The sequence below is a fragment of the Centrocercus urophasianus genome, unplaced genomic scaffold (assembly GCF_019232065.1).
Source record: "Centrocercus urophasianus isolate 14NV4802_14NV808 unplaced genomic scaffold, USGS_Curo_1.0 seq_24, whole genome shotgun sequence".
NCBI classification, from domain to species: Eukaryota; Metazoa; Chordata; class Aves; order Galliformes; family Phasianidae; genus Centrocercus; species Centrocercus urophasianus.
The window spans coordinates 1,988,919-2,007,598 of record NW_024884800.1 but is presented as its reverse complement, the minus strand read 5'-3'; the positions used below and the strand labels follow the sequence as shown (position 1 = coordinate 2,007,598).

At 56.3% G+C, this 18,680-nt stretch overlaps 1 protein-coding gene across 1 annotated transcript; it reads left to right on the top strand.

Annotated features, from left to right (window-relative positions):
• The first annotated feature begins 8,601 nt into the window (after nucleotides 1-8,601).
• DRP2 (dystrophin related protein 2) lies at nucleotides 8,602-17,453 on the top strand. Its single transcript, XM_042825410.1, has 22 exons — nucleotides 8,602-8,685; nucleotides 9,068-9,224; nucleotides 9,419-9,539; nucleotides 9,750-10,018; nucleotides 10,183-10,329; nucleotides 10,593-10,671; nucleotides 11,144-11,204; nucleotides 11,448-11,509; nucleotides 11,709-11,783; nucleotides 12,516-12,717; nucleotides 12,871-12,956; nucleotides 13,489-13,646; nucleotides 13,732-13,898; nucleotides 13,998-14,109; nucleotides 14,325-14,461; nucleotides 14,747-14,812; nucleotides 15,012-15,077; nucleotides 15,213-15,356; nucleotides 15,851-16,088; nucleotides 16,169-16,289; nucleotides 16,363-16,449; nucleotides 16,577-17,453. Exons 1-22 carry the CDS (start codon nucleotides 8,639-8,641, stop codon nucleotides 16,741-16,743), a joined length of 2,769 nt encoding a protein of 922 aa, XP_042681344.1. The 5' UTR covers nucleotides 8,602-8,638; the 3' UTR covers nucleotides 16,744-17,453.
• Nucleotides 17,454-18,680: the final 1,227 nt, after the last annotated feature.

Sequence of the window (18,680 nt, the reverse complement as noted above, 5' to 3'; positions counted from 1 at the left end):
AACAGCACGGCGTTGTCCTTGTTCCTCCCTCCAACAGACCCAAGGGTATCTCGGCGTGCTGGAGAGATGCTGCTGGTCCCGGCGATCGCATAGCAACGTGGCGGCGGAGGAGGCTCAGCCCCAGCATGCAGCCCTGTCACGGGCACTTCTCTGCTGATTCACAGCCCCTGCTCCCGGCTGCTGCCCGCCTTCCCGACCTGGCATGCTCGGAAGGTAGGCCGTGCTGAAATCCCACCGTGGGGCTGGGAAGGGGGAAGCAGGGGTGGCTGTCCTCGGGTGCCTTGGGTGTGCGTGCATCCCTTCAGAGAGATCTGCAGCCGTCCGTGCGGGCGAGGGAACTCACAGAGCATAAAAGAAAGGGGTTGGGGGCACACGGGGCACGGCTGGGGGGGTTAATGATGCTGTTCCCGTAGGGGAGGCTGGGGGTCGGATAAGGGTGCTGATATAGGCTGCTTTAGCGATAGGGATCAGGATATTACTTTAAGGATGCTAAATGCAAACAAAGCAGAGAGCGTCCCTGCTGTGCCAGCTTTCCTCCTTTCCCTGCTGAAGGCTCAGCTCCCCTTTGGCTGAGCTGCAGGACCACTCAGAGCAGGCTGTGTGCTGGCCTGCCGCTGTTCTCCCAGGAGCGTTCTGTAGGGCACAGGCAGGGATCAGGCTGTTGTCCCAGCACTGCCCTTTTGTTCACTGCCTTGCCCGGTGCAGCACCGCTCCCTTTATGTCTTGATCCTCCCTATCCCAGCTTCCTTCTCCTCATCCTCCTCTTTCAAGGCCTCACGTTCCACTCCTGATCACCCTGCCATGTGTGTGGAGCCACTCGGAGCAGGCGGGATGCCTCGTGGGGTGACTGTGGCTCAGTGCCACCTGGTGCACACCAGGCTCTCCCAGTCCTCAGCGCAGTCCCTGAGGTGTTGAGTCTTCCCTTCTGCAGAGTGAGATCACTGAAGCAGGGACTGTGCCACTGCCCTGTGCTGCCATGGGACAATTGGGCAGCCTGGGTTAGGTTTTTATCATGCAACCAGATCTCAATGTGGTCACATTTCATCTCTGCCCTTTGCACTTTCTTTCTGCCTGCCACATCTTTGTCTCTCTGGAGCCATGAGTATTTTCTCTTGCTTATTTTTTTGGATGACCTTAATTGCCTGCCCTGAGTCTCCTGCAAACAAGATCCCGTGCAAAACCCTTTCAGGATGGGGATGGGCTCCTGCTGTTCTGCCTGCTTGGTTTGGGGCCACCTCCACCACCACCTCCCAGTTCCATGTGCAGAATGCTGCCAGGTGTACAGTGTGGGAGGGGAGATGAAAGGGAATGAATTCCTGGGATAGATAAATGACACTCATGGAGAGTGCTCAGGACCACAGCTGTGAGTGGGGTTGCCCAGGTTGCAATGGCTCTTCTCAAAAGTACACAAAGTGGAGAGGGGATGGGAGGGAGTGGATGGGTTCAACTGAAGCCCTGACTTCCCAGGTGCACGGTGAATTTCTGATTATAACTCCATTTTGAGAAGCACGTTCAGGTCCTCCACTCCAGGCTGGGTGCCTCTGATAAAAGCCTGGAAGTCGAATTGCAAATCTCCTGAAAATGCAGGAGGAATTTGCTCTTCCAAAACCCTCATTTTCACAGGTGTTTAAAGATCAAACAGTTTGTCAGAATGAAGCCAAAATAGCTCCAGACCATTTTCCTTTACTGTTTCCTCTAGCATAAAAATGAGGCATATCCAACCCAGCTTGAGGAAGGGAAGGAAATGGGACCTCTCATGCCTGGATAGCATGGAGTGGGGGCAATTGATGAGGACCAGACTTGGGGGGGGGAGGGGGGGCAGAGCTCTCAGTGCACAGATCTTAACACCAGGAATGAGAAATGAAGTGTCGAGGAAGCTGAAAGTGGCATGGCAAATGGGCGATGTGTTTCTCACCATGCAGCAGGACTTGTTCCTCTGCTAACGGTGGGGAAGGCAGCACAGGTTGTTGGAGGAGAAAGGCAGGCAGACGACTTGGGGCTTTCAGTGGGTGGAAATAGTCTGGCTGCAGGGCTACAGAGCAGGCAGAGTGCTCTGCAGCCTCCTTACAGTCACTAAAACAGTTATTGCTGCCCTGCTGTCCCTTCTGGGCATGGGGAGAATTCTGGCTTCAGCCCCTTCACCTTTTGTCTGCCCATCCAGCCCTAAGGGGCTGTGAACCCTTGGCTGGGTTTCAAGGTGCAAAGCTTGGTACGCAGTGCCTGCTTAACTGCAGGAGGAGGAAGGATGGGAAGGATCCCTCAGCAAAGCGAGTTTTGGAGAGAGCGGCTTCAAACCCAGCTGTGAGTCAGGAAGGGCACGTGAAAGAGATCTCAGATCTTCCTCAATTGCCACAAGTTATTTCTGTGCAGAGAGGAGCAGTTGTTTGGTATGGCCACCTATGGGCACACACTGTTGGCTGGGGACGTCCAGATCCCCAGTTCCTGGATGAGGAATGTAACCGGTGCTGTTTTCCAGCCTGAGATTTGTGTGTATTCTTTGGCTTGGGAAAACAGAGATGCAGCAGAAGAGACTCTGTTTCTTTGTTAAGACTTATGACACCTCCGTATCCCTTTCTGGTTGTGAGCTCAAAACCTAAGTGGTTATCTCAGCTCGTGGCTTGTTCGGTGGGAGAGTGCCCACTTAGTGACTAGAGTCCCTTCCACAACACGTGCCCTCCACCACGTGCACCAAAGCTTTCATGCAACTTGCTAAGGACATCTGCTTCACTGAGGGGCCCTGTGCTGCCATTAACCATGGGGAGCTGGCAGGGAGCGCCCTGGAAGGACAGGTTGTGTCACAGGAGATGAAGATTCATGCAGTGTCTTGTTTGGCATCTGGGTTTTGGAGCACTGAGATGATGGGGCTCTCAGTGCCCACGCATATGGGTGGTTGCTGCTGGCCATTGTAGGGCAGAACTACCAGAACTGGGGGCTGGGGGTGGTTTCCATGGAGGGTGGCTGAATATCTGCTCCTGGTTTGTAAAGAGATGGAGCCCTCCATCATGGCGTGGCTCCTTCCTCTCCTTGTGTTGTCTTTAAGCTCAGCCTCCGTGGGATGAGGTCTTCTGTCTCCCCAGGCCTTGACCTCGCGGGGTCTTGGGAATCAGATCCACCAGCCACAGATCTCAGATTCCAACTACTTACTTACAGATGCAGAAAGCCATTTATTATTATTATTATTATTATTATTATTGGTGGAACAGGATGTGCATCTGCACCACTGAGGGAGTCCTGCTGCCTTCAGCTTGGGAATGCTCCCTTTGTGAGTGGATACATGGGAGCTGAACTTTGAAATATCCACAAGCCTCCCACCTTTCCCCTTAAAGGACACTGAGCTGAAATGTTATTACTTCTCTGGTACTGTAAGCTAAACAACAACAAAGCCATTAACATTTCCAACAGCAGGGAGTGTGTTTGTATTTCCATTCCCCTCCTGGGACAAGGGCTGAGCTGCCCTGTCTCTAAACCTTGCCATGTTTTCCCCTTAAAGGCCAGGATCTGAAGTGGAAATATTCAATCCGGAAAGAACATCTTGGAGATGATTAGCAATTCAAAACATCAGCCTTGTGATGGAGGGACCTCTTGCCCCACGTGCTGTATTTGCTGCTCTTTTATGTAGAGAGAACTGCAAATCCAACACCCACATGGGATTCTGGCTTCCAGATGAGTCCCCATCCTGGGGCTGCCCACAGAGATATGGGGAGGCTGCAGTGCAAACCATGGTGGGGATTCCCAGGTTCTGGGGACAGCTTGGGGCTGGGTTTCTGTCAGGAGGGTTTTAAACAGTGCCCCAGGCTGGAGGAGCTCCTTGCTGTCCTCTTGTGCTTCTGCAAGGACTGAGGCTCTGTTCTTACATCCCAAACCTGCTCCAGCTCCCAGAATGTGCTTTCTGCCTTCCCTCCCAGTGCCTGCATGTGCTTTCAGCCAGGCTGCTTTCATCACCCACATTTTTGTCGCTAACACCTGGCTGCGACATGGTGAGGTGGGACCCAGCTCCTGTTGGTGAGCAGCCACAGCCAGCAATGGCCGTGCAGCCCAGGAACATCCCCAAGACACCTGGTCTGTGTGCTGCAGGGCCTGAACACAGTGCTGGGCTGCAGCACTATGGCACAGAGGCAGAGCAGAGCAGGAATATTTCTCCTTCTGCAGGAGCTGGGATTTGGCAAGGGCTCACGCACTGGTTTGCTCTCAGCCTTGCCTTGCCGTCTGCTTGTCTCTCCCCTTGAATGTGTGGCTCTGTGCTGGCTGCTGTACAGTTGGGTTATTTCCAGATTCTCTTGGGTTCTCCACGCACGGATGTCAGCAGCTGCCTGGGATGGACTCTTGTTCCCTCGTGCTGTGGCTCTGTGTCTGATGGGACCATGCCTTGGTCCAGGGAGGCGAGGAGCCCCACAGCCAGGAGGTGCAGAGCAGAGAGCTGCCTGCCTCACACCCAGAGGGCAGAGCAGCACCAACCCCAGCCACAGAGATTTATCCTTGAGCAAAAAGCAGTTCCATGCTGGTGGAAAGCTGAGGTGCTTGCAGGCTGGTGGCTGTTGGGAGATGTCGCGGAACCTCATTACCCAAAGCCATGAATTTCCCACTTGGAGCTCAGCAGGATTCCACGGAGGCAATTTGAGGCAAAATCTCTTTTTGCGCCCTGAGAATCACATCCAAGAGATGAAATTCTCATCCATGAAGTGTACAGGAGGCTGAGGGCCAGCTCAGCCCCTGCCAGCTCTGCTATTCTGGCAATAGGGGATGTCCTTTGTCTCCTGTCCATGGGTGAGTTTACCCAACGAGGCCCCGAAGGCATTTGGAGCTGTGATGTGTCTGCGCTGGGGAAGGCAGCAGGGCAAGGTGCTGCCGTGTGCATTCTGTGATGCTCATTTGTGCAAGTGGCAGGAAGGGAAGAGGATGGACTCTGCATTATGTGTGCATTGGAGAGCTCAGCGCGGGCTGCTCTGCTGGAGATGGGGAGAATTGTGGCAGCAGAAATTGTGAAGGGATTAAAAAAAACATCAGAGGATAAGCTGTTCTCTGAATGTATGCAGCGGAGGGGGAAGGCAGGGGAAGCACACAGGGCTGGGGAGAAGGAGTGGCAGCCCTGAGCCCTGCACCGAGCTCCTGCACCTCTCACACTGCTTCTTTCTGGGCTTTCTCTTCTCATCCACTCTGCATAAAGAGGAAGCAGTGTCGACAACGGGGCAAACTGCCGTCCTGGCTCAGTCGGACCCCAGGCAATAAAAACAAACCAGCAGCAGCCGGAGGGTTTGTTTGGCTATGCACAGCGTTTGTGGGGCTGCTGCTGGATCGCTTTATGGTCGTACAGGTTTTAAAAATTGAATAAAACTGTGACTTTTATGGCTCCTAATAAAAAGCGCATAAAAAGGGAACCGGTTTGGCGAGGAGAGGCAGTGAGGTGCTGGGAAATTTCCTTTCTGGATTCAACAGCAAAGATATGATGTGTTTGAAGGTATTGTCTGTCCTGGGTGCGGTGGGAGCTCTCCCTGCTCTGCTTTTCATGCAGGCATCTCCTGTGCTTTGGGAAACCCGGTGCTTTTTTTAAACGTAGCGTCGTGTGTGGGCCAATAGGATGGCAAATTACATAATGAGGTGCGAAGAAGTGGGGGGAAAAAGGAATTGGCTGTCGAGTCAGGAGGAAAAAAAGATTGCGATGGCAGAGAGAAGCTGACCCACCTGCAGGTGCTCAGCCCCCACATGGGCTCAGCGTGAGGAGGGGCTGCCTGCTCTGCTCTGTTCCAGGTGCCCGGGGTCCTCCCCGTCCCCATGAGCGGCGGTGCCCATGCAGCCCCTGGTGATGCAGGAATGGCCCTTCGTCGTCCCGCGGTGTCCTGAGTGGCGCGTGGCTGAGCAGGCACGGCGTGGATCTGCTGCCCACCCGCTGCCCCAGGTAAAAGCCCCTGTAGTGTGTGTGCCCATGGAGCAAGTGGGGACCCCCACCCCGGCCCCACGTTGCCTCATGTGTCGTGAAGGCTGTTACCTCCCCTTCAGTGCTTGGATTGCAAAGTGTTTCCCAAAGGAGAGCGCGAGGGACAATCTGCAGAGCTGCTTTTAAATGTTCCTTTGGAATAAGAAACAAGGGGCTGCTGCTGCTGCCAGGTGCTCTGATGTGTTTGGATGGGTTTGTTTTCCTTGGACGTGGGGAAGGATGTCAGCTTTGGCTGAAAAGGAATGTTTGATGAGGGAAAGGAAGGGCTGGAAAGCGCATAAAGAAGCAAAGCCTGAGGTGCTGTGGGGTGGAGGAGACTGTTCTCTTCCTGGGCTGTTTTTCTTGATGATGCTCTGTCCTGAGCATTCCTGCTCACCTGCACTGGGAACAAAGAGGGCAGCTCTGCAGGAGTGGAGGGGAGAAGATCCTACTGAAAAGGTGTGAATCAGAGAATCATAAAATGTTTGAGCTGTGAAAGTTTGGGCTGCATCCACCTGAGGTTTTCTCTGTCCCTACGTGGGGTGTTGACTCTGAGTCAGTGTCAACCTAGCAGGGTCTCCTCCTTCCTGGCTTTCTGCAGCCTTCCTCTGCTGTCCCAATCAGTCTGAGCACTCTGCCCAGGCTGCCACAGCTGGCTGAGCCTTGCTCCATCCTGTGGTTCTGGGGCTGGGGGGTTTTGGGAATGGGTAAAGTAGTGGGAGAAGCAGCTGGCAGTGCCACCAGCGGTCAGATGTGCAGGGAGACAGGGAGCTTTTCATTCCCTCCCTGTAGGTGGAGGAGAGCACGGGAACAATGCTGGCCAGCAGGACTGTGGGGGACATGGGGAGCCAGCCCAGAGCCTGCTGGCAAAAACAAACTCTTTACACCCAGATGGACAGGAGTATCCGTGCTGGCACCTAGCACTGAGCTGGGGCATGGAGAACACCTTGGGGCTAAGTCTGAAGGGCAGGTTCGCCTTCTGGGTTGTCAAAGCTTGCTGGGACCTGGGTACCCCTACCCCTGGCAATGACCCTCGTGTGCCCCCCAGCCTCATAGGGTGAGGGGTGTGCAGCGGTGGCACCCCGGGGGTTAAGGCAGGTTGGAGGCTGCAGGAATGCCACAGGCACAAAGCTGGGATTGAGGCTGGCGAGGAGGCACAGCCGCCCCCCTCCAGATTCCTGGGGGGTCAGCGCTGGGGCAGCCCTGTGCTGTGCTCACAGCTGTGCTCACTGCCTCCCGGGCAGCCGCTGCTGCACAGCAGAACCGAGGCAATGTCTGCTCCAAGCAGCTCTGCTGCACCCCGAGCAGGCAGGAGACATCACCAGAGCCTGCGTGAGTCCTGGGAAGAATCCTGCTATGGGGTGGAGGGGGATGTGGGCCCAGGCTGCTGCAGACCTGGGGAAGGGGTGCTCAGGGGATGCTCGGGTAGATGGTAATGATTCTGCCCTCTGCCTGCTTGCAAGGGGTCGTCCTAGGGGGGTAGGTGGCCCATGCCTGGCCACTACTACTGACTGATCTACAGGTTGTAGTCAGTGTGCTGTGGGCTTTGAACACCTGGGCTGGAAGGGCTGTGGTTGCTGCTAAGCTGCACTGCATACAGGTAGAGCTGCTCTCCTGCTTTGGCATCCCTGAGTGGCAACTCACTTTGGCAACAGGAGGAGCTGCGCAGGCAGACTGTTGGTTTGTGTTTATTTTTCCCCATGTGTGAGCAGCAGTTTTAGCTCAAGTGATTCATTATGTATGGCCCCAAGATCGCAGTGAGCTCTGTGGGCGACAGGTTTCTCTCTTTTCTCAGTGCTCCTGGAGCAGCAGGGCGGGGGAGCAGCCTGCAAACCGGCGTTAGATGCCCTTGGAAGGAGCAAACTTAGCAGAGCTGGGTTTGGCTCCTCCATGAGAGCCAGCACACAGTGGGCACTGCTTGGCCAAGCTCTGGGGCTGGTGGCTCTCCCAGCTTGCTGCTCTGGAGCACTCCAGCAGCCCATTGTCAAGGCAAGGAGTACCAACACCTTCCCTTTGGAAACACTGCTGCCTTCTCTGGAGAAGCTTGCCTGTTGCATGGGCTGTTTAGGAAGTGCTAACGCAGTTTATTGTGGTTGATTAGTCACCTGCGGATAATTAGCCCCCAAATGAGTTCTGGTAGCAAAGTAGCATGAGAGTGAATGCTGTGCACAAAGTACATTGACACCTTGCTTGTAGCAATGTAGTGTGTGTGTGTGTGTACACACCGCATGCTTCTTTGGAAAGGAAATCCCTAGCCTTGCTCACCCAAGTCCCATGAGATGCTCTTGGTCCTGCCAGCCCCTGTTGGTATGGTCAGCGAGCACAACGATGCCTTCATTGCCACTGTTAGAGGAAATGGGTGTGAGGCAGTGGTGGGGGCTTAGGGTAGAATTGCTCACTCACTGAGGATGCACAGCACCCATTTTCCAGCTGTGCTGCTGATGGAGCTCTGTGCACAACCGGGGCAGATTCTGCTGCTATTTGCTCCCATTGGAGCAGCTCTTGTGCCACTGGTGGTTCTGGGGAGGTGTAGGGGAGAAGCAGTGGTGCAGTCCCACATTTCTGGCACTGGGTGTGGTGCTGTGAGTGCTGGCAGCTCCCTCTGGGCATCACATCCCAGCCAGCTCCGTTTCTGCACAGGTTAAAGGCTCTCAGGATGGCACAGGACCTTCGTGTGTAACCCCCCGGGTTCCTGACAGCGCTGCTGGGCCGCAGGCCCCTCTGGAGATGAATCTTTGTTGGAACGAGATCAAAAAGAAATCTCACAGCCTTCGGTAAGACCTCTGGCCAGCCCCGTGGGCTGCTTGTGCTCATTGGGAGCTTTCCGAGCTCATTACCCACATGAGCTCAACCTTCAGAGGCTGCAGCTTCCAGCCAGCAGGACAGAGAGCTTAACTGGGGCGTGTTAATCGCCTCTTGCTTCATTGCTGACTCCTGGAAGCTGCTCAGCTGTGTAGACCCAGAGCCAAGCCCCCTGCGCTGCCCAGAGCACAGTCCTGGGTGCTCTGTTGCCAGCTGCAATGCACGGGGTGTCTGCAGAGCATCCTTTGCCCAGCACCTCCCACCCACCTGCAGACACAGCGTCCCCATAGCTGGGAGTTCTGTGGGGCCACAGCCCTGTCCTGGTGACCCCACGCTGTCACTGCCCTCCTCCAGGGCTCGTCTGGAGGCGTTCTCCGACCACAGTGGGAAGCTGCAGGTGCCCCTCCAGGAGATCATCGACTGGCTGGGCCAGAAGGATGAGGAGCTGTCGGCACAGCTGCCCCTGCGTGGCGATGTGCTCCTGGTGCAGCAGGAGAAGGAGACGCACGCGGTACGTCCCCGTGTACCAACCCGGGCTGAGGGCATGCATCTGCACCAGTGGCCCTGATGTCACTGAGGAATCTCTGCAGGTGGCCCATGTGGGCACTGGATGAATAAATCACTGCAGCCCTCAGCCAAAGGGCAGCAGGATGTAATTCTCCAGCTCAGCCTGTCATCTCCTTCGTGCCCTGCTCTCCTCTCCAGGCTTTCATGGAAGAGGTGAAGTCCCGGGGGCCGTACATTTACTCTGTCTTAGAGTCAGCGCAGGCTTTCCTCTCTCAGCATCCATTTGAGGAACTGGAAGAGCCAACTTCAGAAAGCAAAGGTCTGTGGAGCCCTCGTTCCTCATTCTCCTATGGCCCTTCTGGGGCTGGACTGTGGGATTGGAGGGGGGTGGCTGGTGTGACACAGATTGCTCTGCCTCTTGCTGCAGCACATCATCTTTGTCTGATTCTTTGGTAGAAAATAGAGCTGTGCTTTTGTCCTCAGCTCTCATTTTTGCCCTTTGTGTGCCTTACCTGCTTTGATTTTTCAGATGTGTCTCCCCGGCACCGCATCCAGAACATCAGCCGCTTCGTCTGGAAGCAGGCAAACGTGGCCAGTGAGCTGTGGGAGAAGCTGACAGCCCGCTGCGTGGACCAGCACCGGCACATCGAGCGGACGTTGGAGCAGCTGCTGGAGATCAAAGGGGCCATGGAGGAGCTCAGCACAGCGCTGGATCAGGCTGAGAGCGTGCGTGAAACCTGGGAACCCATCGGGGACCTCTTCATCGATTCCTTGCCAGAGCACATCCAGTCGACCAAGGTACTTGTGGCTCTGAGAAGGATCCGGCTTTGGTCTGCAGGAGGGTTGGGCAGCAGCCAGCTGAACCCAGCTGACTCCCAGCTTGGAGCAGAAGGATCACATCTGGGTATTGACATCTTGGTTCTCCTTCCTTCCCTGCCTTGTACCTGGATGTGGTGCCGCAGCTCTTCAAAGAGGAGCTCTCTCCCATGAAGGATGGGGTGAAGGTGGTCAATGACCTTGCACACCAGCTCGCCATCTCCGATGTGCACCTGTCCATGGAGAACTCTCGCACCCTGGAGCAGATCAACACACGTTGGAAGCAGCTGCAGGTGACGTGAGGCGAGGTGGGATCTGATGGGGGTCATTAGCTGCTCTGATTGCATTGATATCTGTGAAAATATGCATAAGGGTGGGATGGAGATTTGGGTTGTACTTCCGCAGCCTGTGGGAGGAGGTTGAAGGCTGAGCAATGTGAAATCCAAGTGAGGAAGATGATTTGGAGCACATCTGGGTCCATCCATCAACTTTCCAAATGGGGGTGCCATCCCAAATGCCCAACGGGTGCCATCACACTCCTCTGTCCATCCTGCAGGCCTCCATCAACGAACGCCTGAAGCAGCTCCAAGATGCCCACCGGGACTTCGGGCCGGGCTCCCAGCACTTCCTCTCCTGTATGTGGGCAGGTCCCAGTGGCTGAGCTGGGGTACAGCAGCACGGGGTGCAGGTCCTTGGGCACAGTGCTCCCGAAAGCTGAGGCAGCACACCTCATAAATCTTGTACCCGGTGCAGGAGGCAGCAGCAACGCTGAGCCCTGTGGGGCTGACAAGTCTCAATGGAGACTTGGTGCCTCTACAGCCCTCATTCTCCAAGCTGGGAGGAAGGAAGGATGATATTTTCAGCTGCCAGAACTGATAAGATGCCTGATAAGATGTGGTGGGAGGGCTGAGGGTCACAGAAAGGCTTCTTTCCTCTAGGGTGGGATGAGCATGGGATGAGCCCTCATCTTCCTGAGGTCTCTCATGGGCAGTGTCTTAACCTCTGCCAGCACCTGAGGATGGGGGGTTGGGGAGCACCCACCGTCAGCAGCGCTGACCCCAGGGAGCTCCCAGCTCTGGCCTGACCTCTGCTCCTCTCTCCTTGCAGCCTCTGTTCAGGTTCCCTGGGAGCGAGCCATTTCCCCCAACAAAGTGCCATACTACATCAAGTGAGTGTGCTCTGTGGCAGCAACGGGAGCTGGGGGTGGGCTGGGGGAGGCACTGAGCTCCAGCTGAGACCAGCAGAGCCGTGCCCCAGTGATGGGTACAACCCCCTGGGCATCCCCTATTCTGCTGTGTCCTGGGGGTGCAGCCTGTGGCACCAGCGCAGGGGACATCATCCCATGGTCACTTCCTTGTCTCTGGGTGCTTGATTCCCAGCCTGACACCTTGGCTTCCTTCTGTGCTTCCAGCCACCAGGCACAGACCACGTGCTGGGACCACCCAAAGATGACAGAGCTGTACCAGACGCTGGGTGAGGAGCCTGTCCCCAAAACCCCTTGTCTCTGCATGTGGAACAATGTGAGATGCCCTCAGCCCTAAATGCAACGGGGTGTGAGGCTGAGCCAGGCTTGTGCTGGGTGGGCATCGTGTCTGAGAGCAGCTGCTGCTTCCTGCCCTGTAGACAAGGATATTTAGTTGTGTTTTTTGTCTTCTTTCCTGTGTTACTGCAGCGGATTTGAACAACATCAAGTTCTCAGCCTATCGGACAGCTATGAAGCTGCGGCGGGTGCAAAAAGCCCTGCGATGTGAGTAGGATTTCCCTGCTGGTGGATCTCCTTGGAAGAGGCATTCAATGAGCACAGCCTCTTGTCAGAGGCAGGAGCCCACCAGGAATGTGCTGGGAGATGAGCCCAAGGCTGGGAAGCTGAGCAAAGTCACAGCAGGATGTCTGCCTTGGGGCTAGGGTGTGAGTCAAAGGGATCAGAGAGCAAAGGGATAAAGAGCCCTTTCCTGTGCTCCTTGATCAGTTCTGGCTGTTTGTATCTCCTTGTTCCAGAAGTGATGTGATCTCTTTCAATATCCACTTGAGAAGGGCAAGGAGGTGGGTGATGGGACTGTCAGGGCAGTGAGTGCTGAACAGGGCTAGGGATGCTGCAAAGCCATATCTGTGAATTTGGGATCCCTGGTGCAACCACCAGATGGGTCAGGAGAAGGGAGAACTTCCCACACCGTGTTATAATGTGGAAATGGCACATTGGCTCCAGGACACCTCGAACTTTGCCCTCCCATGCCAGTACCTGAGGGGACTGCTGCTTTTAGCCATGGCAGCAGGGAAGGAAAATGACACAGAAAGTGGCTTGAGAGGCTGGTGAGTATCTGGGGTGGGGTTCACAATGAGAGAGCCATTCCAGGAGCTGTGCCCATGCCGTCCATGTTCTTCCCTACTGCAGCAGAGCTCTGTCTCCTTGCTCTCAGTTCCCATCCAAGTCATTTTCCCCCCCATCTCTGATCCCTCTGCCTGTGCTCTCTCTGCTCAGTGGACATGGTGACCTTGGCCACGGCCCTGGAAATCTTCAACGAGCACGACCTGCAGCCCAGCGACCGCGTGATGGACGTGGTGGAGGTCATCCACTGCCTGACCTCCCTCTACGAGAGGCTGGAGGAGGAGCGGGGCATCCTGGTGAACGTGCCGCTCTGCGTGGACATGAGCCTCAACTGGCTGCTCAACGTCTTCGACAGGTACCAGCCCTGAGGCATCCCCCCATTGCTGGGGCTGCTGTGCTTGGGAGCTGCAAAATGGCCCCAGCTGGTCAGGATGGGGCTGGCTGGTGCGGGTTTGCCTTGCTGACCCCTCTGCCCAAAAATCCACCTGTGTTATATCTCACTTTGCAGTGGCCGCAGTGGGAAGATGAGGGCTCTCTCCTTCAAGACGGGCATTGCATGTCTGTGTGGGACAGAGGTCAAGGAGAAGTTTCAGTGTGAGTTCCTTGGCAAGCTGGGGGAAGTGGGAGTGCTTTGACTTTCTGGCTTAGCCATTCGCTTCCCAAAAAGAGCAGAGAAGCAGCTTTTGTGCAGTGACTAAGCTGCCTGCATCACCTCCCCTCACTCCCTCCCACACCTACGCCACCCAAATTAGAAGGTGTTTTTGCACAGCTATGGGTGCAGCGTGGGTCCTGCTTGCATGGAGCAGTGTAGAGAATGCCACGGGACAGCAGTTATTCGGTGCTTCTTAAGGGATAAGCTCAGGGTGCATGGCCAGGCAGATGTGTTGATGTCAATGTGAGCTCTTTTGCTGCATTTCAACTGTGGTACCGCAGTGGGACACTGGAAGGATGTGATCACCAATGGGTTAAATCAAGGAGCGATGACTCAAGAGGTCTCTCAGCTACTGGTTATTGGGAGCTGATGAAGTTACTTAATCAACAATGGGTTCTTTTCCTCCTGATTGTAGTAGAGCCCAGCTGCCAGCCATGCATCTCACAGGGCTGTCCCCTCTCTGTCCCTTTGCAGACCTCTTCAGCCAAGTGGCAAACGCAGGCGGGCTGTGTGACCAGAGGCATCTGGGTGTGCTGCTGCACGAGGCCATCCAGGTGCCACGGCAGCTGGGTGAGGTGGCAGCGTTTGGGGGCAGCAACGTGGAGCCCAGCATCCGCAGCTGCTTCCGATTCGTGAGTGCTGTGGTGTCCGTCTGTCCGTCGGTGCCCTACGGTGGGTGGCTCCAGCCCTGAGCATCTCCTCCCATCCCTTCCCCAGAGCCATGGGAAACCTGCCATCGAGGCAGCCCAGTTTCTGGAGTGGGCCAACCTGGAGCCTCAGTCTATGGTGTGGTTGGCCGTGCTGCACCGCGTCACCATGGCAGAGCAGGTGAAGCACCAGACCAAGTGCTCTGTGTGCCGGCAGTGCCCCATCAAGGGCTTCAGGTAGGGGCTGGGGTGTAAGTTTGGAACCTCACGGGTACCTCATGGGTCACAGCAGCTCCTCTGCCTCCACTTCTCCCTCCAACCTCCCGATCTCTGCAGGTACCGCAGCCTGAAGCAGTTCAACGTGGATATTTGCCAGACCTGCTTCCTCACTGGGCGAGCCAGCAAGGGCAACAAGTTGCACTACCCCATCATGGAGTACTACACCCCGGTATGGGGCTGGGCTGCCACAAGTGGCAATGCTTAGGCTGATGCTGTCCCAACAATGTCTGCCTTGCTTGATTTTGCCCCTCCGTGCCTTCTGAGGGCTGTGTCCTCCTCACTTCCAGACCTATCTCTGCCTCCACTGGGTTTACGCCCATCCCAAAGGGCATTTCCTACCTGAGGATGCCAACCAGCACCTCAGCCACGTTCTTCTCTCCGCAGACCACCTCCAGTGAGAACATGAGGGACTTTGCCACCACGCTGAAGAACAAGTTTCGGTCCAAGCAGTACTTCAGCAAGCACCCACAGAGGGGGTACCTGCCTGTGCAGTCCGTGCTGGAGGCTGACTTCTCTGAGACGTGAGTGTGCTGGTGGCTGTGTCACCAAGGAAGGGAGGTGGCATCTCCAGGAATGCTGCTTGGAGGCTATGGGATGGAGGAGTGCTGCCCAAGGATGGGTGGAGGTGGATGGCCAAGGATAAAGGGAGCTGGCCAAGGGTTGATGTGGGGATGCTGCCCAGGGATGGAGGCAGTTTGTTTCAGCACTGGCCCAGCCCTAAGCTATTGCAGGAGGGCAGCCCCTCCAAGCCCTGGCTGTGAGCAAGGACCACGAGTCTTGCTGACTGCTGTGTTCTTTCCTTCCAGACCAGCCTCCTCCCCGATGTTGCCTCACGCTGACACGCACTCTCGGATTGAGCACTTTGCCAGCAGGTACCAGCACTGCTGTGGCACAGAGTGTGGCTGCAGTGGGGTGGGAGTTTGGGGGGCAGATGCTTCCCTGAATGCTGTGTGTCAGCTCTTGGCAGTGGCTTTGCTGCTGGGGACAGAGAGAGATCTTCCAGGGACTGCTGCAATTAGAGTGCATTCAGCTGACATTCCAGCTGTCTCAAGCCACTTCTATTTCCTCCAGGCTTGCAGAGATGGAAAACCAGAACTGTTCCTTCTTCAGTGACAGCCTATCCCCTGATGACAGCTTGTAAGTTCTGCCTCCTCTCCATGCTTCTGTGGCTCCATCCCCACCTTCCTAGGGCACCCCCACCTATCCAGGGGTCTTGCAGCCACTTCTAAGCTCCAATGTTCCTCACCACTTTTCCTCCACTTGCTGCAACAGGGATGAGGACCAATACTTGCTGCGTCACTCCAGCCCCATCACGGACCGGGAGCCTGCGGGCAGCCAGCAGGTCCCAGGCAGCCTGCCCATGGATGATAAGGGGGAGCTGGAGCGCATCCTGGCCCACCTGGAGGATGAAAACAGGTTGGGGACACGGGCAGCTCTTCAAGCAGGGGCTTGAGTCTAAGGCGAGGGCTTGGAGAAACCCAGCTTGGCCCAAAGTGTGGGGTATGGTTTGGAGGATGAGTCCTAAAGCCTTTGGGGAGCACTGAACTCGGTGAGGTCTTGGTGTTCTCCAAGATTCTGTTCCTCAAAAGGTTCCTGCCCTACCTTAGAATGTGTTCCCCCTCTTGAAACCCAAGTACTCCTCTTGAATTGTTTCAAGTGGGCCCTGGCCACAGCTGCCTCTCTCCTCTCTGAGCTCCTGGTGGATGGTGGAGATGCTGCTGGATCACAGCCGAGCACAGCAGGAGGGCTTTGCTTTCCCTCCCTCTGCTCTGAGCCTCTAGGAAGCAGCTGGGTGCCTATTGCCTGCCATCCCAATGAAGTGGAGCTGCAGGCAAAGCCTCCGGGCGGCTCAATCTCTGCATCATCCTCCAGAAAGGAGAGTGGTGGGATTGACCTGGGCTGCCTTGCAGGATCCTCCAGGGAGAGCTGAGGCGTTTGAAGTGGCAGCACGATGAGGCAGTGGAATCCCCAACCTTGGCTACGAGCTCCCCCGAATTGGTGCAGGACCCACGCAACGAGGAGCTCCTGGCAGAGGCTCGGATCCTCCGGCAGCACAAGAGCCGCCTGGAGACCCGCATGCAGATCCTTGAGGATCACAACAAGCAACTGGAGTCCCAGCTGCACCGGCTGAGGGAGCTGCTGCTGCAGGTACAGAGCAGGGCTCGGGGTGGGCATAAGGTGCGGGACGAGGATGGAATGAGGTTTGCGATGAGCCCTTCTCCCTCCAGCCTCCAGCAGAGTCAAATGGCAATGGTTCAGCAGCATCTTCCTTGGCTTCATCTCCACATCAGTCTGAAGGCGGCCAGGCGAGGGATAAGGAGCACGACACCCCTGACACCGAAGCAGCAGGTGAGGTTTGGAGCTCCCTGGCTGATGGCTGCAAAATGCACGCACCGCTCAGCCCGGCCTTTTCCCTCAGCAGATGAGGTGGAAGCCAAAACACAAGAAGTCAGCGTGTGCCTGGAGGACATCATGGAGAAGCTGCGCAGCGCCTTCCCCAACTCTCGAGGTACTCGGGTGAAATCCCCCTCGCTGGCGTCCTACTGCTCCATCAGATGAGGTTTTTTTCCCCTGCGGAGCCCTGCCCCGATCCCACCCTCCCCGCATCGACCGATCCCCCACTGCCACAAGCACAGAGAGGATGAGGAGGAGCCCTCCCACCTGCGAGGACAGCACTCGGAGCCGCACGCTGGGCAGAGGTGTTGGCTCCTTTCTGCCCTATGGGCTCTGTGCTGCGGATGGACAGAGTGATGGCAGCGAGGCTGCGGTGACCGCCTTCAGGAGAGGAACAGCAGCAGTATGAGCTCTTGTGGCTGCGCAAGGATAGCTCTTCCAGCAGGGATGGTTTGGGGTTGGGATGGGGGTGGGGCTGCTTTGTGACCGCCCGCTGAATGCCCATGCATACAGCAAGGAGATGCTGCTTGGTGCCAGCATTAACACGCCACAGGGCAGTGCTGCCCCGTCCCACCCCCACCTTCTAACACCTCCTCCCTTCCCATCTCTCTTGCAGGTATGACCTCCCTTATCTAACACCTCCAGAGGCTTTGCCTAACCACTGCCCAGCTGCTTCGCCCCCTCCTCTCCCCATGCTCATGAGCTGCAGGAGATCTCAGGGGAACATCGGGGCTGTGGGGTCACAGCACTGCTCGCAGAGAGGCTCAGAAGGAAGAGCTGCACGGCACACAGAGCTCAGCACCCTGCTCCTCTCTGGTTCTGCCCTTTAGGGTGATGGGCACCATAACGCTCCTGCAGCCACCGAGCAGCCTCCCAGGGGCTGAGCCAACTCTGTAACAGCAGCCGACTGCCGGCCTTGTGGATGGGACTCTGAGAGGTGCTGGGTTTGTGGGGTAGGGACGAGCCCACACCAGAGCTTCAGCCCAACTAGTAGCCTTATCTCGGGAGGATCTTTATAACAGAGCCTTATCATTTAATTTGCATATATTTCTATATATTATATATATATTCTGTACTTAAATACTCTCACGGACTCATGCCATTAAACCCTAACACTGAGTGTAGTTGCACTTCGCTCTCGGTCCAGCCCAACTCCTGCTCCTGCAGGGACCCTTCCCTGTCTTGGTGAGATGATATGGAGGCAGCTTGGGGGGCCAGGCTGGCAGCAGGGCTCTGTCCCACCTGCTGTCCCGGGGAGCATCCTGGGGGCTGCCAGGATGCTGGGCTGTGATGTAGGATCAGGGGCTGTGTTATGTCGAGAAAGCTGCAGAGTCAGGTGCTGTGGGTGCCCCGCAGTGGGAGAGGGTTGGAATGGATAGAAAGGAGCAGCCTTTGGGCACGCCAGGGTGCAGGGAAGGCTGTGTGTTTGTGCATCTCTGCGTGCTGCAGGGATGGGGCTTTGGCTGTGCTGGATGTGCTGTGTTTGAGGAGGGCTGTTGGACCAAGGCAGCATGCTGGGGAGCAGGGAGCTGCGTGCTGTGGGGTTGGCACTTTGGCAAAGGCGTGAAGCAATGGGGGAGGTGTGGGCCTGATGGGTGGCACGCGGTGCCAGCATCCCAATGGTCTGTGGGTCGCTGTCCTGGGGAGAGGATGGAGGTGTTGGGTTGGCCGTAGCACAAGGTGAGAGTTGCTTGCAGTGCCCCAGGGAGGGATGCTGACATGGCAACAGGTATATGGCACCCTTGGAGTATGGCTACTGCACAAGATCAGGGCGTCCCCATAAAAAGAGAAAGGCGGAATTATGGCAAACTGGTGCAGATCCTCACTGTAGGGAGCTGTGTGCCTGCCCTGTGGGCTGTGGGTGCAGGTTTTGGGCTGTGCTGAGGGCAGCAGGGAGGAATGCGGGCAGGCTGACGCTCTGATAACCACGTACTGCTGTCCTGGCTGCTCTGCTCTGGAAAGAGAATAAATTTGTATTTATACTGAGCCTCCGGTGTGCTTGCCGGCCTCTTCTTTCCATGCTGTTTTCCGCTGTACCCCCAGAGCCAGAGCAACGCCTGGTGCTGTGCCATCCTGGAACAGGCCTTCCTGCAGGGCCAAGGACATCCCTCTGCTCAGTGTCACCGCCGGGGCAGAGCAGAAACTGTGAGCAGAGCCGCGGGCAACCTGGCTGCAGCTGCATCCCCTGCCCACCGTCTGCATGCATCCTCTTCCAGCAAGTCTGGGGCCATGCAGCAGCTGGGACGCTGGCTGTGCAAGGATGGTACCAGAGAGGGGGAGGTGACAGCAGGGACCCTTGGTGGGCAGTCCTCTCCCTCTGCCTTTTCAGGCTGCAGCTTCTCTCCC

Coding starts and splice junctions, on each gene's coding strand:
- DRP2 (XM_042825410.1), top strand. CDS start 8,639: ATGAATCTTTGTTGGAACGAGATCAAAAAGAAATCTCACAGCCTTCG. Junction 8,686..9,067: donor AAGAAATCTCACAGCCTTCG/GTAAGACCTCTG, acceptor GCCCTCCTCCAG/GGCTCGTCTGGAGGCGTTCT. Junction 16,290..16,362: donor CCCTGACACCGAAGCAGCAG/GTGAGGTTTGGA, acceptor TTCCCTCAGCAG/ATGAGGTGGAAGCCAAAACA.